At 36.9% G+C, this 25,615-nt stretch overlaps 1 protein-coding gene across 3 annotated transcripts in view; it reads right to left on the bottom strand.

The window, feature by feature from the left end:
• Window positions 1–16,300: 16,300 nt before the first annotated feature.
• Window positions 16,301–25,615, bottom strand: part of trio (trio Rho guanine nucleotide exchange factor) — a 996,553-nt gene continuing 987,238 nt past the window's right edge. For all 3 annotated transcript variants that reach the window (XM_090387950.1, XM_090387951.1, XM_090387952.1), the window contains 2 exons: window positions 24,306–24,351; window positions 16,301–16,575 (listed from right to left, as the gene is read on the bottom strand). In XM_090387950.1, coding sequence (XP_090244076.1) covers window positions 16,476–16,575; window positions 24,306–24,351 — 146 coding nt within the window. In that variant the 3' untranslated portion in view covers window positions 16,301–16,475. The remainder of the gene's footprint in view (window positions 16,576–24,305; window positions 24,352–25,615) is intronic.

Raw genomic sequence — 25,615 nt, 5'->3', positions numbered from 1 at the left:
TACAAAGGAACTGGATGCAAAAATAATTTTGATACTTGGATCAAATACTTGGATTTCAGGAAAGGTTTTGGAAGATTACTGTACAAAATCAGTGGTGTATTCGGGCCGGAACGCGAAGGGACGACGTTCCGGTACTTTTCCTAAATGTCATAATGGAAAATCATTAAATGTATACACCTAATATTATGAAACAATGGCATAATCAAAGGGGAGGGAGAAATATCTATTTTACCCATTGCTACTAAAAATCTATATTAATAGTAATCTTTAAAATTAATAGATTTCTTTAAAACTTTATGTAAAAACAAAAATATAAATTTCGCAATGAAACTTGAACGTTTCTTAGTAAAGTAAAATGTCTTAGATAAAGAGATCCAACGAATGAGATTTACTGTGATGCGTGCGACCGCAGCATTTTGATTCGCCATGAGCTGAACTGGTTGTTCTATGAATCGTAAGTCTGAAGTCTGATTCAGTTACTGAATAGTCGATGATACCGAATAGTCGTTATCATATGTATACTTGCATGTACACCAATGCTAGGAGTTTGGTAAATAAATTTGATGAATTTGAGGTATTGCTCAAAACATCAAAGGCAGATATTGTTGGGATTTCAGAGACGTGTCACACAGATATAAGGAATGCAGAACTGGAATTTGGGGAGTACAATGTCTACAGAAAGGATAGACAGGATAGGAAGGGAGGAGGGGTTATGCATTAGTTACAAAACACATAAAATCCAAGGAAGTGAAGCCAGTCGGCATTGCTGGACAGTGCAGTGTCGAGTCAGTTTGGTGTGACATAAGCATTGGGAGATCGAAATTGAGAGTAGGAGTGTGCTATAGGCCTAATGACTCTGATGAGTATAATAAGAAACTGTACAGGGAAATAGAGTGGGTCAGTAAATCAGAGAGTCTTATAATGGATTTTAATTTCCCAGATATTGACTGGAATTTGGGGGCCTGTCACTCACACACTAGCAAGGCTTTTGTGGATTTATTGGATGATTGTTTTCTACGTCAGCATGTTCGGGAGGCACCTAGAGGGAGGAATACTCTTGATTTGATTATCAGTAGTGATTCTTCATGCATTAAGAATCTGCAGATAAATGAACCACTAGGTGGCAGTGATCACAGTGTGCTGAAGTGGGATTTACTCAAAGAGGTAACTACCATTAGGGGTAAAGGGAAGGGTTATTGCTTTCATAAAGGTGACTACGATGGACTGAGACAGTATTTAAATTCTATAAAATGGGATCAACTGATGATGTTACGAACAGCAAATTCAAAATGGGAAGCATTCAAAGAACTTATCTTGGAAGCTACTAGGCTTTACATACCAACTAAGAAATATTGTTCAAGGTTTAGGCCTAAATGGATGTCAGATGAACTAATGAGGCATATGGCAGAGAAGAAAAAAGGATGGGATACATACAAATTAACACGTGACACAGAAGCCTATGATAGATACAAGTTGATCCGTAACCAAATTACAAAGGAGGTTAGGTAGGCAAAGGCAGATTACGAGAAATCTTTGGCAAGGGATGCAAAGAAAAACAGCAAAGAGTTCTTTACTTATGTAAACTCTAGAAGGAAGGGGATGAATCAGATTGGTCCACTTGATATCGATGGGTCAACTGTTGATGATCCTGCTCAGGTAGCTAACAAACTAAATGAATATTTTGCATCGACATTCACACATGAGGAGTTATTCAGCGAGGGGAATGTCAGAGATGTATTCAACTCTGGCAGTAAGCTAGAGAATCTTGTAATAACTGAAAGTAAAGTGGAGGAGAAATTGTTGAAGATAAACACAAGAAAGGCACCCGGGTGTGGATAGGATCTATCCAGTTATATTAAAGGAGGCAGCAAGGGAGGTAAGCAAACCCTTAGCCATAATTATGAGAGCTTTCTTGGACTCAGGGGAGGAACCCATGGACCGGAGATGTGCAAATGTGACCCCAATTCACAAAGGAGGATTAAAGGCTGACACAAGTAATTATAGACCTGTGAGTTTAACTTCTGTTCCCGGAAAATTAATGGAGGCACTGGTTAAAGAAGCACTGCAGGATCATCTAGACAAGACTTCAGTTAAAGCTCGGACACAGCATGGTTTTGTTAAGGGGAAGTCTTGCCTAACCAATTTGATTGGATACTATGATGCAGTCACAAAACAACTGGATGCAGGGAATAACTTTGATATTATATACTTGGATCTAGAAAGGCTTTTGATATTCTTGCACATGGAAGACTGCTGCACAAATTGGAGCGGTGTGGCGTTGGAGGCAAATTGCTGCTATGGATAAGGGGGTGGTTGAGGGGAAGAAGACAGAGAGTGGTAATCAATGGACACTGCTCATCGTGGACTAATGTTATTAGTGGACTCCCTCAGAGTCCATTATTGTTTTTTGTATTTATAAATGATATTCATGATGGTATATCAAGCTTAATGTCCAGGTTTGCCGACGATACGAAGGTTGGCAGGGTTGTCAAGGACACTACTGACACTATGCTGCTGCAACAGGATCTGTAAAGGTTGAGCAGATGGGCTGAGAGGTGGCAAATGAAGTTTAACATTGACAAATATAAAGTACTACATATGGGAAACAGCAACTCTGTGGTACTACTGTGACAGTGGTAGAGAATGAAAGGGACCTGGGGGTGGTTGTGCAGGCATATACAAAAAATTTGTATGAAGTTCTCTGAGCAGTGCAGACGGGTGCAAGAGTAGCTCATGGTGTATTGTCAATGATATATAGGAATTTTTCTAGCAGGGATAAGTAGGTGATTATTCCCTTGTATAAGGCAATGGTCAGGTCATACCTAGAGTACTGTATACAGGCCTGGAGGCCTCATTTCCAGAAGGATGTAGAGCTGCTGGAACGAGTACAGAGAAGGGCAACAAAATCAGTGAATGGAACAAAGGGGTGCTCTTACGAAGAAAGGCAGTATTGGGGTTGTTTTGCAAATTAGTGTCTGGAGACTAGGCACCAGCGAGGTGATCTGATAGAGGTGTATAAAGCCTTGAATGGTTTGAGTATGCTCAATGCTGATGGGAGTCTTCCTCTTGCTCAGAATAGTCACCTGAGAGGGCATAAATTCAAATTGAGGAAAGACAGATGTAGGATAGACGTGCAGAAATTTGCCTTTAGCCAGCGGGTGGTTGGTTGGTGGAACAGACTTCCATCCCTTGTCGTGGAAGTTGATAGCCTAAATGAGTTTAAGGCTCAGCTGGACAGGTATTTCGAACGAACAGAGGGGTGAAGTGGAAGTGAGTATTATTTATTTATTTTTTTTTTTTTTGGCTGATGCTGCATAAGCTTGCTTTCTTGCATCAAATGCCTCTACTAATGCTAATGCAGTCTTCTGGAGAACCAGCGTTCCGGTACTATTTTTTTTAGCAATACACCCGTGGTACAAATTGGAGCAGTATGGTATTAAGGGTAAGTTGCTACAATGGATAAAAGGGTGGTTGAGTGCAGTGGCGTATTTAGCACTTGAGAGGCCCCAGGCGCAATGAAAATTTGAGGCCCCCCTCTAAATATTTTCTGTACCACTACAGTGTGCATTCTACGCGCACGTTTTTACTATAGCACGCGCTCTAGATTTGGTGTTGCGGTTTTAATCATTTTGGTTGCGCAATTCTTTCATACATATTTTATTAATTTGGAATTAAAAAAATTAATTCCCAATTATCACTTGCTATAAATGTCACGCCTCGTCAAACAATTCAGTTTAGATAAATACATAAGATATTACAGATACTTACTTGAAAACAAAACAAAAATAGTCCTACACTAAAACACCAAACTCTAGTAATTTGTAACAGATTCGTGAGTGAAATGTTAGTTCCGAAAGCTATTAAAAAAGACGATGCTCCTTTACATGTGACCCAGGGCAGTAGTGATTTCAGAGGCTTTAAAAGACTACTGCGCTTGCTTATTGGATCCCAATTAGTTGCGAATAGTTTTGAACTGCCTCCGCGAACAAATCTAATATCGTTTCTTGAGCAATATCGTCACAGGGTTCTTCACTCGTGGAATTATCTCCAATAAGAAAAAAACTGAAAGCGTTTAATTTAAGCATTAATGATACGTATTCTGCTTCAGATTCACTTAGTTCGCATAGATATTTCATATAATATGCAGGATATTCGCATAAGAGTTTACTACTAACTTCTCATATTAAATTATAGTTTTATTCAGTAACGGTAATAAAGATGAGTGTAAAAATTTTAAATGAAAGAATTCTATTTTTTTTTTTTTTTTTTGAGACCTGAGATTTGAGGTCCTCTTGATTTAAGAGGCCCCGGGCGCGCGCCTGTGCGGAAATCCGCCACTGGTTGAGTGGGAGACGACAGAGTGGTAATCAATGGATCCTGCCCTTCGTGGACTTGTTATTAGTGGAGTCTCCCAGGGTTTGGTGTTGGGCCCACTGTTGTTTTGTGTATTTATCAATGATATTGATGACAGTATATTAGGCTTAATGTCGTAGTTTGCAGAAGATACAAAGGTTGGCAGGGTTGTTAATGACAGTAATGGCAGTGCTACTCCAACAGGATCTAGAAAGGTTCAGCAGATGGAAGAGAAGTGGCAATTGAAGTTTAATATTGGCAAATGCAAAGTACTGCATATCGGTAAAAGTAACGCCAGAGTAACATACCAACTATGTGGTACTACACTTAGGGTGATATAAAATGAAAAAGACCTGCGAATTGTGCAGTTAGATATGAAGTTTTCTAAGCAGTCCAGACAGGCTGCAAGAGTAGCTCACGGGGTCATGTCAATGATATATAGGAATCTTGCTAGCAGAGATAAGGAGGTTATTATCACTTTGTATAAGGCAATGGTCAGGCCACGCCTTGAGTACTGCACATAGGTCTGGAAGCCTCATTTTAGCAATTCTATATCCTTCTAAAATGAGGCCTGCAGACAGTGGTGAGCTATAGTGGGCTCATGAGAGCCCATTGTTCTTTTTTTTTTGAAAATTTGCGAGCCCGTTGTTGAGACGATCATTTATTTTACAAATGAAATCCTGAATGCAATTATTGAGTATCTAGAGCAGAAACTACGGTGGGGCGAGCGGGGCCGCATTCCCAGCATTTTAATGGCGCAATTGATCGGTTATGTATTTTAAAATTGCTTCATTTTTGATTTAATTACAGTTGCACCTCTGTTTAACGAACTTCTTTATAGCGAATTTTTTTGATTCCCCCTTGGTAATTACACTTAAAATAGTTTCCGGCGAACGAAGAAAATTTCCATGTAAGGAACGGGTTAGGAGAGACAACTTTGTATATTGTTATTACCTCTGGCCTTTAGGCAATTTAGGCAATTAGAAAGCGCGAGTTAAGGGTGAAAGGGATTACCATTTCACAATGTTAGTGGTGTCCATAAAACCTCTAGAGCGACTTCTCGCCTTCCATAGCCAGTGAGAGGATTAAGAAGATTCTCGACACGGATTATAGCCTGTGATTATAGCCTGTTTCGGAGAAGTGAGTGAACCTTGCCTTCTAATAAACGTCTCCTGTCTATGTTTACATGGTCACAGTAGCTGAATATCCGTGTGATTTACATATTTTGCACAGTATTCAAAGAACTAGTGGGAAAGTAACGTAGAGGAGGTGGGGGAGGGGGGAAGGAATTGAGGCAACTGAGATATTATATAACCTTTACGAAGATGAAATGTTGGCAGATTTTGAAACTTTGTCGAGTCTTTCACTGTGTAGAAAATGTTCTAAAATATAATGGCATACAGGCAATAATAATAAAAAAAAAAACTATCACCAATCTCCAAAAAACCAGCGCGAATTAAAGATGATTGCTAAAGAACTTGATGCAGAAACTATAAAGATCGGTAGTGTGTTCGGCCACAATGAGCAGCTTGTAGCTTACTGACGGCAATTGAGGGTTGGAGGAATTATCCTGCTTTGTGCAAACATTTTGAATCAGAAAGTTAATTAAATATTCTGGATTATTAAACCGACTTTTCAATCTGGAATTTCTTAACGATTTAGCACTAATGATCGACATCCTGCAGGAGCTCTCTTACCTTTCAGAAGCTTTACAAAGTCGCAGCATCACTATAGTAAAAGCAGATAAATTAATTATTCTAACTATCAATCGCTATCGCTAATTTGAAAAATTCTGAAGGAAATTATGAAGCTAAAATTGAGAGCATGTTGAAGTTGAAAGAATTTGAAGGAATCGAAAGTAAGAACACATTTAAAAAATTACCTCGTAACGCATTATTAAGAATAAGTTATTAATTCAACAGAGTAATTTTAAATTAAATGAAGAAAATAATGATGCTATTGACGATGAGAAAGAAATTTTAAACGTATGCTACCTGGAATCGTGGAATACGAAAGAACTTTCGTCTCCGTCGCAAGATGGTGAAAAACGAATAAGAAATTTAAGTTTTCTGATAAAATATGAAATAAAAATTAAGGATTTCGGAGATCTTGTCGAAGACAGTTTATCTTTAAAATCGAGTGAAATTCCCTCTTCAATTATAAAAGCCAGAAATATCTTTGAAACCACTTTCAGCATAATGAATAATATTCACCATACATCTAAATGGAAAACCATTGCTTCAATTTGATCCGGATCGTTACGTAAAGTCATTCCTCTGCAATCATCACTCAGCTTGAGCAAAGCAGAAGATCGACAACAAATATTAATAAAGAAGTAAATTGTATATGGCAATTTTTTAGAATAAATTTTTCTTGAATATTTGTGTAATAATTTTTTTTATGTAATCTGTGTTTAACCCCGAGGGACTCTCATCTGGTGAGTATGGGCTTGGCACACCAAGGGTCCTGAGCTGGATATCATCATTCTTCTCTTTCTTGGTGATTCCCTTCTACTTTTCTCGCTCTCTCTCTCTCTCTCTCTCTCTCTCTCTCTCTCAGGGTAACTCGGGAATTTTTTTTTTTTTTTGGCTGGTGCAGCATAAGCTTCAGGCTTCCTCGCACCATATAGCTAATAATAATAATTATTATTATATACCTTTTCTAGAAGAGTTTGTTTTTTATTTAATATTTGTTTTTATATTGTAGAATGTTTTGTGATAGTTTTTGTGATATGGGAAATATTTCGTGTTATTTTTTATTCGCAATATTAAAATTTTATCATGAAAAAAATATGTATCCATTATATTTCCCTAGTAAAAAAGAGACGAATAAAAAAGTGGCGCGTGTACCGAGCACGCGCGGTAGATGGTTTTATGTGAATCATTAGCATTAGCATTAGCATTAGCATTAGTAGAGGCATTTGATGCAAGAAAGAAAGCTTATGCAGCATCAGCCAAAAAAAAAAAAAAAAAAACCCACTTCCACTTCACCCCTCTGTTCATTCAAAATACCTGTCCAGCTGAGCCTTAAACTTATTTAGGCTATCAACCTCCACCACAAGGGATGGAAGTCTGTTCCACCAATCAACCACCCGCTGGCTAAAGGCAAATTTCCTCACGTCTATCCTACATCTGTCTTTCCTCAATTTGAATTTATGCCCTCTCAGGTGATTTTTCTGAGCTAGAGGAAGAATCCCATCAGCATTGAGCATGCTTAAACCATTCAAGGCTTTATACACCTCTATCAGATCACCTCGCTGGTGCCTAGTCTCCAGACACTGTAATTTGCAAAACTTAAGCCTTTCTTCGTAAGAGCACCCCTTTGTTCCATTCACTAATCTTGTTGCCCTTCTCTGTACTCGTTCCAGCAGCTCTACATCCTTCTTGAAATGAGGCCTCCAGACCTGTATACCGTACTCTAGGTGTGGCCTGACCATTGCCTTATAAAATGGAATAATCACCTCCTTATCCCTGCTGGAAAAATTCCTGTATATCATTGACAATACTCCATGAGCTACTCTTGCAGCCCGTCTGCACTGCTCAGAGAACTTCATATCTGCCTGCACAACCACCCCCAAGTCCCTTTCATTCTCTACCACTGTCAGTGTAGTACCACAGAGTTGATACGCTGCTCTGGGGTTGCTGTTTCCCATGTGTAGTACTTCACATTTGTCAATGTTAAACTTCATTTGCCACCTCTCAGCCCATCTGCTCAACCTTTCCAGATCCTGTTGCAGCAGCATAGTGTCAGTAGTGTCCTTGACAACCCTGCCAACCTTTTTTTTCATCTGCAAACTTGGACATTAAGCTTGATATATCATCATCAATATCATTTATAAATACAGAAAACAACAATGGACCCAACACTGAACCCTGAGGGACTCCACTAATAACATTAGTCCACGATGAGCAGTGTCCATTGATTACCACTCTCTGTCTTCTCCCCCTCAACCACCCCTTTATCCATAGCAGCAATTTGCCTCCAATGTCACACTGCTCCAATTTGTGTAGCAGTCTTCCATGTGCAACAGTATCAAAAGCCTTTCTAAGATCCAAGTATATAATATCAAAGTTATTCCCTGCATCCAGTTCTTTTGTGACTGCATCATAATATCCAATCAAGTTGGTCAGGCAAGACTTCCCCTTAACAAAACCATGCTGTGTCTGAGCTATAACTGAAGTCTAGTCTAAATGATCATGCAGTGCTTCTTTAACCAGTGCCTCCATTAATTTTCCTGGAACAGAAGTTAAGCTCACAGGTCTATAATTACTTGTGTCAGCCTTTGATCCTCCTTTGTGAATTGGGGTCACATTTGCACATTTCCAGTCTATGGGTACCTCCCCTGAGTCCAAGGAAGCTCTCATAATTATGGCTAAGGGTTTGCTTACTTCCTTTGCTGCCTCCTTTAATATAACTGGATAGATCCCATCCACCCCGGGTGCCTTTCTTGTGTTTATCTTCAACAGTTTCTCCTCCACTTTACTCCCAGTTATTTCAAGATTCTGTAGCTTACTGCTAGAGTTGAATACACCTCTGGCATTCCCTTGCTGAATAACTCCTCATGTGTGAATGTCGATGCAAAATATTCATTTAGTTTGTTAGCTACCTGAGCAGGATCATCAACAGTTGACCCATCAATATCAAGTGGACCAATCTGATTCATCCCCTTCCTTCTAGAGTTTACATAAGTAAAGAACTCTTTGCTGTTTTTCTTTGCATCCCTTGCCACGGATTTCTCGTAATCTGCCTTTGCCTGCCTAACCTCCTTTGTAACTTGGTTGCATATCAACTTGTATCTATCATAGGCTTCCGTGTCATGTGTTAATTTGTAAGTATCCCATGCATGTTTGTTCTCTGCCATATGCCTCATTAGTTCATCTGACATCCATTTTGGCCTAAACCTTGAACAATATTTCTTAGTTGGTATGTAAAGCCTAGTAGCTTCCAAGATAAGTTCTTTGAATGCTTCCCATTTTGAATTTGCTGTTAGTAACTTCATCAGTTGGTCCCACTGTATAGAATTTAAATACTGTCTCAGTCCATCGTAGTCGCCTTTACGGAAGCAATAACCCTTCCCTTTACCCCTAATGGTAGTTACCTCTTTGAGTAAATCCCACTTCAGCACACTGTGATCACCGCCACCTAGTGGTTCGTTTATCTGCAGATTCTTAATGCATGAAGAATCACTCCTGATAATCAAATCAAGAGTATTACTCCCTCTAGTTGCCTCCCGAACATGCTGATGTAGAAAACAATCATCCAATAAATCCACAAAAGCCCTGCTAGTGCGTGCGTAACCAGCCCCCAAATTCCAGTCAATATCTGGGAAATTAAAATCTCCCATTATAAGACTCTCTGATTTACTGGCCCACACTATTTCCCTGTACAGTTCCTTATTATACTCATCAGAGTCATTAGGCCTATAGCACACTCCTACTCTCAATTTTGATCTCCCAATGCTTATGTCACACCAAACTGACTCAACACTGCACTGTCCGGCGATGTCTTCACTTCCTTGATTTTTATGTGTTTCTTAACTAATAGCATAACCCCTCCCCCCTTCCTATCCTTTCTGTAGACGTTGTACTTCCCAAATTGCAGTTCTGCATCCCTTATATCTGTGTGACACGTCTCTGATATCCCAACAATATCTGCCTTTGATGTTTTGAGCAATACCTCAAATTCATCAAAGTTATTTACTAAACTCCTAGCATTGGTGTACACGCAAGTATACCTGCACCTGTTTCTATTCTTAGCTACCCTAACACAACCCATGTGTTACTTGTACCGCAATGGCTCCCAGCAGTCTCTGAAATACCATGCATCTTGTTTTCCAGGCTTCTGCTCATTCTAATAGAAGCAGTGCAAGAATCTCTTTCACCTCTGCCAGTGGCTACTATCAATCTATTGGTCTTTGTCTCCCTCCAAGCTAGCAGTTTTCCGACCCACCTAACAATGCCTCGATAGCATCAGCAAATATTCTTGCACCCTTTCTATTTAAGTGTATCCCATCCCTGTAGAAGCAATCTCTCCTGTTAACAAGTACAGTCCAGGCTGAAAAAAATTCTACTCCTAATCCTTTGCGTTTCTTTTAGGTATTTTGATTTGGACATTGATTACGAAATAATAGAGTTGTAAATATTTTACTGAACATTCGTAAATTTTTATAATTTCTGGAAGAGAAGATACAATGGATTTATGATAACTAAAGTAACTGATGTGTACCTGCGACTGCAACGTATCTAATGTCTAGAAAATAGCGTCTATTGAAGTACCGACCTTGTAGTTGAAACGACATACGCAGCTGTTCGGGGCACCTAACAATGGAATGTTAAGGAAAAAAAAAAAAATTGTTGACAAATATTATTATTAAATTACAGTTGCTCAGTGCGAAACGGATACAAAACTATAGATTGTGACAAGTTTAATGATGGGAAATATACATATATTAGATTAGATACATACAAATAAAAGCTTTTATTTGTATGTATCTAATCTAATATGTTTATTTCCTATTATTAAACTTGTCACAATCTATATTTTTGTATCCGTTTCGCTTTGAGCAATTGTAATTTAATAATAATGAATCCAGAGCGCACAGGCCTCTTTAATCATATGTTGACAAATATTTGTAATGTTGCAGTCATACATACTTCAGGAAGTATGATTGTGACGTTATACTATTAAAAAAATCTAAACAGTTAGAACTCGAGATATCATACCGGTCACAAAACATGCGTCACGCGTTCTAATCACACTACTAGTGAATGCTTAGCGCAGACTAGTGTGAACGTGGGAAGTGCCTCTGGCGGAAGCCTTCCGCGGATGACGTCACTTCCGTGACGTTATCCGCGTCAGGAATCCCATCAAAAAGTCGGCAAAACTGCGAGCCCATTGTTAAAATATTCACAGCTAACCACTGCCTGCAGACCTATATGCATTACTCAAGGCGTGGCCTGACCATTGCCTTATACAAGGGGATAATCACCTCCTTTCCCCTACTAGCAAAATTCTTATATATCATTGACAAGACCCAATGAGCTACTCCTGCAGCCTGTCTGGACTGCGCAGAAAACTTCATATCTGACTGCACAATTACTTTCAGGTCTTTTTCATTTTATACCACCCTAAGTGTAGTACTACATAGTTGGTATGTTACTCTGGGGTTACTTTTATCGATAGGTAAAAGTAACAAGATTAGTGGGGGGAACGAACAGGTGATCTTACCAAGAAAGGTCTGCAAATTGCAGCATCTGGAGACTAGGCACCTGCAAGGTGATCTGATTAAGGTGTACAAGGCCTTGAATGTGTTTGAGTAGGCTCAATTCTGATGAGATTTTTCCTCTTGCTCAGATTACGAACCTGAGGGGCATGAGATCAAATTGAGGAAAGATAGTTATAGAATAGATGTGCGGAAATTTGCCTTTAGTCAGCAGGTTGTTTATTGCTGGAACAAACTTCCATCTGTTGTGGAAGTTGATAACTTAAACAAATCAAGGAGGAACTGGACAAACGTTTAGAGAGAATGGATGTGTGAAATGGGTTTTTTTTTTTTGTTCGGTGCTACATAAGCTTGCTTTCTTGCATCATATGCCTCTACTAATGCTAACAATAACTTGTAATCCTCATCATAGAGTATTTTTTAATGGTATATACATATTCAAGGCCTTTGTGATTAATATTTTAAAGGTATACCATAATTCAATTGCATTTGCCCTCAGTGCAAAATCTACCCATTTAATAGAGGCCATGTGGCAGCTTAAGGCACCATAATTTCCTTTTCTGAAATTATAACCCTTTCCTTTGCCTTTAACTACTGCTACCTCTCTTGCTTCATCATCCACTCTAGAACTGTGATCACTTACCATTACACATTGTGACCTAACTCGCAGCAATTCTTCATCATTCCTATATTTGTCAAACAAATCTTCAAATCGTGTATGCTTAATATCATTAGTCCCCACATGAATAATAATATTATCTTTATCCCCTTAAAATCTAGCACAATTAATGATGTCACCAACAATCTGTTGGTGACATCATTAATTGTTGCTCCCTACAGACATACCCTGGTTCTAGTATACCTATCCTTATTACAAAATATATTTCCTGTTTCCCTGACTCCTTAGTTCTATTAGATTCTCCAAATAGAAGTAAGTCCTTTTGAAACGTTAGTTTATGCTTGGTTATTCTCTTCTGGGGCTCAAATCAGGAGTGCATCACTCGGTAGGTTGCTCGAGTCTTGAGTCCCTGATGAGCTCTCGGTTACATTATTCTCGAGGGCAAGCACCCATTTTTTCAGTGACTCAAATTGTCCAAGCAATGCACAAATGTTAATTTAAGATCGGTACACTCCGTGAACCGAACTTAAGTTAATCTACATGTTAGTCCGAATTATTTGCTTCAAAAGTGGTATTTGTGAATATGTTCATTGATATTCTCAGTCAGACTGTAATTTAGGTTCTCCTCTAGCTTAAAATCTCTCTACCACATTCTCTCAAATTCATCTGTTGCCTCTATCATTCTCCAAACTCTACTAATCTCTTGAACCTCTTTGAAAGCTGACTTTCTCCAGTTCTACTTTCCTAAGTGTGGTAATTTTAACCTTCAGCTGTGTTTCGTTTTCTTGTCACACAGACAGAGCTAGTTGAGATGCTGAGGCTTTTGCAATTACCTTGCACAGATTGTTCCTTTTCCTATCAGAATATCCTAACCATGCAGCCAATATGCTTGATATTTTTCTCACAAACACTTCTAAGTATGTGTTCGAGGTGGGTGGTCCTCTGGGTACCTCAGATCACAACTTGATGGCTCTTCTCCAATGGAGCCTTTCTCTCATGACCATTCTCAACCTTGTGTGGTTTGGCAATGCAAGAATGCAAAATGGGATGATCTGCGAGATTTTTCTTTTCCTTGGTCGGGTTACTGTTTCAAATCTGATCTCTACATTTGCTCAGTTGTGTCAGCAAAATTATTCTTGTAGGGTTGAAATCCTTTATTCCACACTCCACCTTAAAATCTCATCCTTTATCTAAACCTTGGTTTTCCAATAAATGTGCTAAGCCTGTTCAAGATAAGAATGTTGCATATCATAACTGGCTTGTATCCAAATTTCCAGGTTCATTTTTTGCCTACATCAAAACTTGCAACAATTATAAAGTAAACTAGATTTCAAACAGGCTAAGAGTAGAAAAGTTTCTGTCCAAATAGCCTAATTGAGCATTCTGCACACTTTCCAAAGCTATTGGCCATAAAATTTGCTCATCTGTTCCCACCTGTCAAAACCAGGTGGTTCTATTGCCACTTCAGCCAAAGATAAAGCTGACCTGCTAGCATCCCATTTTCCTTCCAATTTGTGTATTAATGATTTTTGTAAACCATCTCCCACTATTCCCAATACACTCCATTCAGTACCTCCTGTGGTCTTCTGTCAAAAGGATTTTGATGAATCTTGATGTTAAGAAAGCTCCGGGTCCTGATGATTTTCACTTGTTCTCAATACTTATCCTCCTGAACTTACTTGTTCTGTGGTCTTTTTTCACTTTCTTATTCCAAAGGTGTTTTCCCTTCTGCTTGGAAATTTGCTCATCTCCATCAGTTCCTAAAAAGGGTGATAAATCATTCTCATCCAATTATCATCCCATTGCACTTCTACGCTTTTCAATGTAATGGAGAAATCAATTAACCACCAACTCTATGGTTCCTTGTCAGTGTTGATCTACTGGTGATATATGGCTTATGTTATTCATCAATGGATAAATTCAATGGAAAAGTTTGGCAAAACTCAAGCAGTTCTCTTGCATTTAAAAAGTTTTTGATCATGGGTTGGCAAAGTAGTTCTAAATAAGCTTCCATCTTATGGTTTGCCAACTGTTTTTTTGTAATTAGGTATCTAGTTTTCTGAACGCTAACTGCAGGTGATGGCTTTATATCTAACTTCTCCACTAATGCTGGTGTTCTCCAAGGTTTCTTTCTCCTACGCTTTTCCTCTTGTATATTAATGACCTTTTCCATCAACCAGAAATCCTATCAATAGTTTTGCTAATAGCACATTGCATTCTACTTTTCAGTTTGAGAAACCTTACCCTGCACAAATGGCTTCAATTTTTCGAATATCCACATCAATTCCTTAAATGCTAATCTCCAGTGGGGCATAGATAACTTAGTTGATTTCAATCCTTCTAAAACTCAGTCCTGTCTTATATCTTGCAAAAAGGATTCTTCTGTTCTTATGTTTATCTTCAATGACACTCAGATTTCTAAGAAAAACCATATATCTCTTCGAGGGACTACCCTGACTTCTAATCTCTTTTGGCATAAGTGCATTACAAACATTGCTTCTTCTACATCTAAAAAACTGGGTTTTCTCTTTTGCTCTGAGTGCTACTTTTCTTCCAAACAGCTGTTCACTCCGTACAAATTGCAAATCTACCCTACCATGGAATACTGTTTCCACATCTGGTGCAGTGTCCACAAAAATCTCTCTCAGACTTCTAGATTCCATTCAAAAGAGGGCAGTTAGGTAAACTAATGATTCATCTCTAACAGAGTCTCTCCACTTTCTGTCACTGATGTTTCTGCTGCATGCCTTTTCCGTAGATACCTCCATGGGCACTGTTCTTCTAAACTGGCTTATAATTTCAGCTTTTTCTTCCAAAGCAGCCTGAAAATATGCCACAAATCAACATCCTTTTACTGTCCAGCTTCAAGCTCATAGAACCAACTTTTCTTTTTCCTCATTTATTAATTCAACTTGTTTTCTGGAACAATCTTCCTTCATACATATTTCTTGAAAATTACAATCTAGATAAGTTCAAGTCTAATGTCAACAAGTATCTTCTTTCATCTTCTCAACCTCCAGCTTCTTAGCTCCAGTTCTAAGCATTATAGGTTACATTAACTCTGATGTTCAGGGTTTTCATTAAAAAAAAAAAAATTTCAGTTCATACTATTAATTATAATAGATTAACTGTTTAGTATAAGTCTTACAGACATCACACAGCTGATCCCATAAAATTTTTTTTATGACTATTAGATTAATAGATGATAATAAGTGGGTGTTTCCTGATGAGCAGATGGAGTAATTAGGGAATGAATCCTGCACAATGGGCTCACTGTGCCTATCATGAGTATTTTTTTGTAATTTTTTTTTTATCTTGTACAAAAAGGGGCAGCTTCAGTTTGCATTTTAAAAAAAGACATATCACAATAAATTTCAAGAGATTTCAAAATTAATTAAACCAATTTCCCAAAAATGCACTAAAAACAAGCATAAGAGCCTAACAGATGCCACACGCATGCTTTGTTTGGATTTATAGTTCATTTATTAATGGTTTTGAATGTTCTGTTAATAAATTCACTCTAGACACAATACAGCCAAGTCACTTTATTATGAACAAACTCACAGTCACCTACACAGCACACTATTTACATATTTACAAGGGACTGCTTGGGACAGGCAATGCATAGTTGTTAGTTCCTGAAGCCTGGCTACTAATGAATGCTCTGAGCAGGTAGGAAATGGACAGAGCAGAATATCTAGTCCCTGTGAGCAGACTGTTGACAAAACCATGGAATGGGTTTTATACAAATGACCAACAGTTGTGTAAAAATGCTTCAGGGCCGAGAGTATAAAGGACAAGAATGAGCGGAGATTCAGTTTCTAATTATACACATTACATTACATGGACAGAAGAAGTTATCATTGTATAATTTCTGCCAGCTGTGAAGACTTCAGTTAGGAGCAAAGGTAGCTGATGGAAGGGCAATGGAAAGTGAACAAGCTCAAATGGAGCCAGAGTTCTTACCAGTAACAACATTTTTCTAATTGAGGCTAGGAGCAGGTATTCTGTTTCTGTACAGCTGACCACAGTACAGTTCCATTTTTTTTTGATTTAGGCAACTGAGTGTTACAAAAAAAAAATAAAAAGTAAAAAATTATAACAAAAAAAAAAAAAAAAAAAAATTTTGGCCCTTAGGAAGGGCTGCACCGAGGCACATGAAGTGGACAGTTTTCAATGTCCTGACAAGCTTGGTCAGGAAACATCACCAACGTCAAAAATGGCTGCACGGCCTGAGGCTTTGTTTTATAAGATCTTCCGACGAGAACTTAACAAATGGTTTCATCGTACTTCGCCTTCTTGTCTTGTCCATGCTTGTGAACCTTCTGTAAGGTTATTAGATTTCCTTGGACTTTCTGTAGGACTATTCCCATCACTGTTTCTGTAGACAGAAAAAAAAAAAGAAAAAAAAAAAAGCAAAGCATATTTATCATATAATATTTATCATAAATTTAACATATTGATCACCATATTTACTAGAATGAAATGTAATATAGCAACAGAAAAAAAATTACACATTTAACTTCAGAATTTCCAATATCATGAAAAATCTTGTTTCGAAACATATTTAGTGAAGCTCACTTCACCATAATAACTTTATCAATAACACGTTTTCTTCATGGGACTAGCTGGTTGATGGATAGGGTTTTTTTTTTTTTTTTTTTTTTTTTTTTTGGCTCATTGTGTTTATTCTGATACTAATGTGCAAGTTCATATGATCTCCTCATTATGTCTGTATCAGAGTGTGCATAAGTTCACAGACCAAGCTTTGGATCCCTTGCCTTGTGTAGCGGAAAACACAGCCATATTATTATGGTTAAATAAACAAATAATTATAAAATAAAAATCTGCATATTGTTAAAGCTGAAAACTCAGAATAACTCATAGTTGGGGGGGGAAGAATTTACTCCCTCTTTCTGAGATAAGTTTAACTACAGCCACAACTGAAGAAACCCTTAAGAATTCTTCCCATTTAACATGAGATTTTAACTCATACCTTTTAAAATGAGTAATAAATGCATATCCATTATACTGTTATGGGAGACCAACTGAAATACCTGTGAGAGAAATTATTTCTAATAAATGGTAACGGGGGAAAATCAAAACAAAAAAAGAAAAAGTAATACTTCAGATATCGCAGTTCCAAATATGACCCTGATCAAAAATTATTACTTCATTATGGTTCCAACTAAGATGTAGTAGAAGCAGCAGAAGTAGGAATACCCAACTAAGAAGTAGTAGATGTTCTGATGGAGAAAAAAAAATCTTTTTGTTCAGTTGGTAACCACGCACTGATTGTGCTTGGTTACCGACTGAAAAAATTAAACTACCCAACAAAAACATATTTTTTTCATACCACCGCAATGAAAATATGTGATTCTGGAGGAAATAAAAGTGCTGATTCCAAAAATCACCATAAAAAGTCTCTATCATGTCTACATCAAAAGATGTACCAATGTTTAATGCTAAAATAAGAGGGTAAATACACAAATAATTCAAGTTTGAAATGCAACTGTAAAAAAATATTACACATTCTCTATTACTTGGAAAACTTTGGCATAGTTTACAAAAATCTTCACCAAAAATGCTAGGTGTGCTCTCTTCATATTTTAAATTGTTGCATGGGAATTTGAACCTAAAAACCATAGGTAGAAGTCTGATTATGTTTATCACAAGAAAACCAAGACCAGAACCGATTGCTGAAATTAAGAGTATTAGCTTATACCTGTTAAAATAAATCAGTATGTCATACATTACTGGCTAGATTATGCAAAACTGGCATATTTTGATAAAACGTAACTCCCTCTATATTTAATAACAGTGATGTGATGTGAAACTATCATGGTGATTTTCAAAATCTATGCATAAAAATTGGTTAAAAACTGCATTTAAGTTCTTGGAGGTAAAAATCGTGTTAGCTAGTTTGTTTGTTATTTGGATTTTAGGAGCATTAGCAACTAAGGCCATATTGCTCCGGGATATGCGGTGGTCATTCCCTGACCTTTCCGCATCCTCCGTATTTGGTGGTGACGGGCTCGAACCCCGGTCTAATCAAGAAGCATGTGCTATGCACTGCTGCTCCTTCCCACCTGGCTACGGAGGCGCCGTGTTAGCTAGTGTTATCAATCTAGGGCAATGGGATGTATTTCAAAAGAGCAGCATACTGGGGTTCATTTACATGAAGTGCAAATTCAGAACAAAGGCAATTTCTTGGTTTCAAAAGTAGAGTTTAAAAAAAAAGATTTTTCTTTTTATTGTGCAGGACAACTACCAGTGGAAAATAGCAGCCAGTATTTCTTATCTGTTATTTATTTGTGCATATTGATTGCATATGAATTTGACCCCACAATATGAGATCATCAGTGGATACATAATCTATCCCAATCAGTATTGTATACTCGTATGTACAAAATGTTATACAGCAGAACAAAACCATGGAAGTGGATGCTTTAGTATTTTAAAAAGTAATATTTGATTTATCATAACATTTAAGGATTAAAACTAATATTACTATATACTATAAAGACATCATAGACGTAAATCTTCCATTTCTAAACTAATATTATAATACTAATATATTATCTAATTAGATAATAAGAATAATGTACAATTTCACTACCCAACATGATTTTTACCTCCAGCAAATCAATGGTTGTTTCTGGTCAAGTTTTATGTATACAATTTAAAATCAATCATAAAAATTTCCTATCACATCTCAGTTTTATGATATAGGTAGATAACTGAATTCTGTACAAAGATATCATTAGTGTTTGAAATACAATTTTTAAACTTATTAACTTTTGGTTGGTTTTGTTTATTGGGCTAAAAGTTAAGCAAGTACATCATTACTGTTCTTGCAATATAGTACATTTTGATTTTGATGGACTTTTCCAGACAAGTCAGTATTTGTATTAATTTTATTACACCATTCAACTGTTCAATATATAGTGTATGATAAACTATGCTACAAGAATTCACCTTCTGTTCAAATTTACCAATTTCTTTTACTGTTTTTAGGGTAATGCATTGTTAAAATGGAGAAGACAAAGCACAGAACTTGCATCAATCACCCAGACCACTTCTGCTATGTTTGTGGACACTTAGCCCCAAAAACTCAGAAGAAGAAAATATACAATGTCACAAAAATTGAATATTCATTGTACTTCGGCTGCAAGATCAGTAACCAAGGAAAAAATTGGGCTCCACATATCTGTTGTATTACTTGTACAACAAACTTAAGGCTATGGTTATATGGCAAGCTGAGAGCATTACCTTTTGCCGTCCCTATGGTGTGTACGAGCCCAAGAATCATTTCGATGACTGCTATTTCTGCATAACAAAAATAAAAGGTATTTCCAAAAAGAGCAAGCACTGCATCAAATATCCAAATATCCCATCAGCAATTAGGCCAGTGCCACAAGTAAAGAATTGCAGTACCTGTGCCACCAAAATCTTGGGGTATTGGAAGTAGTGAAGGTACAGAAGAAATCGTTTTACCAGATGTCATGAAACCATGTACTTCACATGATTTGGACTACGAGCCAGAAAAAGAAAAGGCCCCACACTACATTGAACAAGAAGAATTAAGCAACTTGATCAGAGACTTGGGCTTACCCAAAGAGAAGGCTGAATTACTCGGATCAAAGGTATCCTTCAAAGGTACAAACATTACAATATACCATAAGCAAAATGAAGAGTTTCCAAGATATTTTGCAATGGAAAACAACATGTGTCTGCAAAGACATCGCTGGTCTTATGCATGAACTGAACATTGATCACAATACCTCTGAATGGCATTTGTTCATTGATGCATCAAAGCAAAGTTTGAAAGCAGTATTGCTTCATAATGGAAATACTTTACCATCAATTCCTCTTGTTCATGCTGCTATACATTACAATCACTATGGTTGGAATATTTGTGGTGATCTCAAAGTGATTGGACTACTTGTTGGGTTGCAAGGTGGTTTCCTGTGTTTGTGGGATAGTTGTGCAACAGCAAACACTACATCATACAACACCGGGATAAGAGAGATGAATATATTCCTGGCAAAAGCAATGTAAAGCATATTCCATTGGTTGATCCACAAAACGTTTTTCTTCCCTCTTTACACATCAAGCTTGGACTGATTAAGAATTTCACTCAGGCACTGGATAAAGAAAGCAGAGAATTTGCATATTTACTGAAAATGTTTCCAAATTTATCTCATGCAAAGCTGAAGGAAGGAATTTTCATAGGTCCTCAAATAAGAAAGCTCCTCAAAGATGAAGAATTTCAAAGAAACCTGAATGATGTTGAACTGGCTGCATGGAGATCTTTCAAGGCTGTGGTACAGGGATTCCTCGGAAAGAGAAAAGAAGAGAACTATGAGCAACTGGTGACAAACTTGCTGAAATGTTACAAGGACACGAGGTGCCGAATGTCACTGAAAATGCATTTCCTTCATTCGCATCTGCATTTCCTTCATTTGCATCTGCATTTCTTTCTTGAAAACTTAGCAGATGTCAGTGATGAACAAGGAGAGCACTTCCAATGAAAAAACGATACCAAGGTGAAATGGGGCTCTGTCATGATGGGAGATTACTGTTGGTTCCTTAAACGGGAAAGAAATCTGGAGTATAAAAGAAAGGAAATCATTGAGTGGGAAACATGTCTAAGTAACATATATTGTGTGTAATAATTACAACCATGTATGCTGATATTGAATGAAAACTGATATTGTATGAATTAAAAAAATGTGTATATCTTTTGATGTAGATGTGACAGAAGTAAAAGATTGATATTTTCATAATAAGGACATTAATTTTGTTCAGAATAATCAAATCAGAAATCATTTCGTTCCAGAGGTATGACGAAAAAAATTTTTTGTCGGGTAGTGTTTTCAATCTAATAAAATAAGAAATGAAATAGTTTAAATTGAAAACAATGGAAAATATTTTCCCACTTTTGTTCCTTCGTTGTACAGTTTTAGGCACGCCAGTTACTTAGGCTATACTGTGCCATGTATATATATATTGTTTGTAGATTGCGGGTGTTTTGTGGTCAATTTGCCTATTTTGCTGGATGAAAAACCTAGCTTAGTTTCCAGGAGAAAAAGCCATGCTACTTTTAGTAACTCAGCTACCATGTGAAAAAGGCTCATAAGATTTTCTCATATCATATATGAGATTCAAACCTGGATCTTTTCCAGCTGGCATCAGGAGTATGGCGATTCTACCAATAGTGCTACCTGCTCAGGCTTTTCCACACTGAAAAATCAATATTAATTGTGAATTTTCCACATTATCCCTAATTGTGTAAATATTTTCCAGATTTTTTTCAAGGTATGTTTCAGGTAAATGACAGGAATTTAATTTATTAATTTTTTATGAAATCCCAAACACAAAAGATATTAGAACCTATAACACTTCATACCATGCATGGGTGGAAGATGAGAAAATGAAAGAAGATACTTGTTGACACTGGACTTGAATTTCTTAGATTGTAATTTTCAGGAAATGCATGTGAAGGGAGGTTGTAGCAGAAAACAGAAGTTGAAGGAATAAAAGAGGAAGAAGAAAAGTAATTTTAAAAAATAATTAAAAGTGTAATTTTTCAGCCCATCTGTCAAGCTTATCTAGATCTTGAAGCAGCATATTCTAATTAATGTCCTTAACTATCCTCCCCACCTTTGTATTATCACCAGCTAACTTATACATCAAACTTCAAATATTTATAATGGTATTATTAGTAGATACCAATATAGATATTTCAATTCACGAAGTGCAGTGACTATTTTTAAATACCCTATCTTCTACCACATTAGAAATAGGGTATTTAAAATGTAAATAATCATTCATGTGTTACAGTATCAAAAGCTATACTGAAATCTGAGTATATGCTGTCAAATACCTTTTTGCATCTAGAACCACTGTAATTAATTCACAGTAGTTAATCAAATTATCATCTGTGATCTCCCCTTAACAAATAAATGCCATGATTGCTGCTTTACAGCACCATTCCTATCAAAAATACCTTGCATTATTTGATATCATTATTTTTCCTGGCACAGAGGTCAAACTTAAAGGTGTCTGTAATTACCCACTTCTTCCTCTGAACCACCCATGTGAACAGGAGACTCATTTACATAGCTCCAATCTACAGGGGCCTCCTTAAATTCAAGGACAATCTCATTATTATACCTCAAATTTGGAATATCAAATATATTAAAAGTAGAAAAAAGAAGTATTCCAAACTCTCTTTCTACTTATTTTAATATAATTGGTTAGTCCATCATTCCTAGCTATCTTTTGTATTTTAGCTACAATTACTCTCCCAGCTTCCTTCCACTGTCATAGTTTGAAAATTACAGTGTACTTGTGAGTAAGAAAGTTGGTTGAGGCAGACTTTATCCATATCAGCCAAACTTATAAATTTTGACAAATGTCAATTTCCTTCCATAATGACCATGTCTAGGTTCAAATCCTTCCCTACGTTTTTTTTTTTTTTATATATCAACAATAACTTAGTCACTGCTAACATATGGTGTGGCAATAAAGATCCTAGAGTGGTGCTGTTGTGTTCATGTTTGACAAGTTTAAAAATTCAAACTTTCTCCAACAGATGGTGGCACAGAGATTGCCCAGTAAGCTAACAGATTGCAGTTAACAACCAGTTTCATTAGTAGCATTAATGTTCTGTGTCATGCAAAATGGAACAACAAATATCAAATTTTGTTTAAAATTGAGAAAGATGACTGAGGTGGATTGCAACATAAATGTATAAAACGCTAAAAACTGTTTATGGTGATGAATGCTCAGTCATACAAGTGTGCGTATTTTAATGGCATAAGAGGTTCAGAGATGGACACTAGGATGTGCATGATGACCCAAAGAAATGGGTGTCTTTCAAACCCTCAAAATGAGGACAGAGTTGCAAAAGTTCAGGAAATTATCACAAAAGATCATTGTTTGATCTTCAGAATGATGGCTGACAAGATGGATATGAATAAGGAGATGATTCATTAAATTCTGCACACAGATTTAGGGAAAAGAAAGGTCTATGCAAAATTATGGCCACAAAGTCTCATGAGCGTGTCATCCATATGAAGATTTCATCCAGCTTTGTCAAGACAATCCTAATTTCTTCAACTGTATTATCATTAGAGATGAGTGCTGGGAGTTTCAGTACAGCCCAGAGACAAAGTGTCAGAGCATGCAGAGGACTTCAAAACCATAACCAAAGTCCAAAAAGTTTCATTTACAGAGGTGCGGGATCAAGACAATGCTGATCGTGTTTTATGACAAATGGGGTGTCATTCATAAGGAATTTGTACCTGAAGGGGAGAGAGTCAATGCAGGGTTCTATGCACAGGTGCTTCAAAGACTACTGAAGTGCATTTCCCAGGTGAGTCACAATTTTGAGAGAAAGGCAGCTGGTTCTTGTTGCATGAAAATGTCCCTGCCCATTCCACACTTGTTGTGAAGACATTTCTATGAAACATGGCATTATGCAGATCAACCATTTCACCCCCCCCCACACCAACTTCCTTATCTAGTCAGCAAATTTCTTTCTCTTTCCTATGGCAAAAACTGCCCTGAAAGGAGAGAGATTTCAAGATGAGGACATAGAGAAAAACATATTCACTGAACTGAACATCATCTTTATGAATGCCTTTGCTGACTCATTTCAAAATCTTTTAAAACAGTGCAATAAGTGCATTCATTCATTTGATGATTACTTTGAATAAAAATAAAATAATTTTTTTTGCTCCTTCAACTTTGTGTTCTTATTATTGCACCAGTCTGAGAACTTAATGAACACACCTCTTTTTTCTGATAATTAGAGAAATTTTATCTTTCTGAATGTTAGGAATCCCACCACTATGGAAACTGATTTATTTCCTACACAGAATTTTTCTGAGTTTGCCAAAATAAAGATATTAGAGAATTAGTAATTTGTGCTTGAATTGATACTTAGAAAAAACAAATAACATAGATATGGAAATGAATGAATATATGTACGTACATTTGTTTCAAATAATGCTAAAAATTTAACTTTAAAGGGATTTTATATGGTATACAATTGCTTGTGAGCTGTTATAACAAAAAAAATTTTGGTCAAAAACTACTTACACATCTTTACTTAGCTCTTTCTGGTAGGCAATTGGTGACTGAAGAGCTGTAATCACAGAAAAGAAAATCAACAAATAAATCTCAAGACAAACAATACTAACAATTTCATTATATGCTAAATTAAAAAATTTAATTGATTTTCTCTTTTTTTGGTTTTGTATGAAGAGTCTCATAATCTAACTACTGGCTGAAGACAAATTTCTGCACATCCTGCAATTATCCTTCAATTTGAATTTATGCCACCTCATGATGGAGCAAGAGGAAAGATTCCATCAATGACAATGAGCTTATTCATTACATACACAGCCTTAAACACCTCAATCAGATATACTTGCAGGTGTCCAATCTACAGATGCTGTAATTTGTAGAACTGAAGCCAGGTAAGAGCACTCTTTTGTTCCCCTCACTAATCTTGTTGCTCTTTTCTGCATATGTTCCAACAGATACACATCATTCCTTAAATGAGGCTTCCAAACCTGTATGCAGTACTCAAGATGTAGCCAAACCATTGCCTTAATAAAATGGTATGATCTTCACCTTACCTCTGCTGGAAAAATTCTCGCATTTCATTGAAAAAACCTGATGGGTTGTCCTGGCAGCTTGTCTGCACAAATCATCACCAATTTCTGTATGAAGTATCTTACATTTGTCAATGTTAAACTTCAATTGCTAATTCTTAACCCACCTGCCTAATTTATCTAGATCTTATTGCAGTAGCATACACTGATTACTGTCATTAACTACCATGCCAAATTTCATATCATCTGAAAACTTAGATATTAGACCTGATATGCTTTTATCAATATCATTAATAAATACAGAAAACACTGGTGAACTCCTAATAATGTTAGTCCAAGAAGAGCAGTGCCAACTCATTGCAATTCCCTGTCTTCTCCCACTTCAATTTGTACAGAAGTCTTTTACGTGCAATAGTATCAAAAGCTTTCCTGAAATCCAAGCATATGATATCAAAATTATCTTTTGCATCCAGGTGCTTTGTTATGTGTCATAGTATCCAATCAGATTGGTCAGACATGAACATGCCTTAACAAATCCATGCTGTGACTGCAATATAAACACATTCCTGTCAAGGTGGTCCTACATTACTTTTTTAACCAGTGGCTCCATTATCTTCCCTGAATCATATTACCTTTTGATTCCCCTTTGTAAATTGGGGCCACATTTGCACATCCTCAGTCTATAGGAAACTTCCCTGAATCAGGGAATACTCTCATAATAATGGCTAAATGTTTGCTTACCTCTTTTGTCCTCCCTTATTATAATTGAATAACAGATCCTAACCACCCCAT

Source organism: Mastigoproctus giganteus, chromosome 13 (genome assembly GCF_048544385.1).
Source record: "Mastigoproctus giganteus isolate SK-2022 chromosome 13, ASM4854438v1, whole genome shotgun sequence".
Taxonomy (NCBI): Eukaryota; Metazoa; Arthropoda; class Arachnida; order Uropygi; family Thelyphonidae; genus Mastigoproctus; species Mastigoproctus giganteus.
The sequence above is the reverse complement of the archived record's forward strand: the minus strand, read 5'-3'. Positions and strand labels throughout refer to the sequence as shown.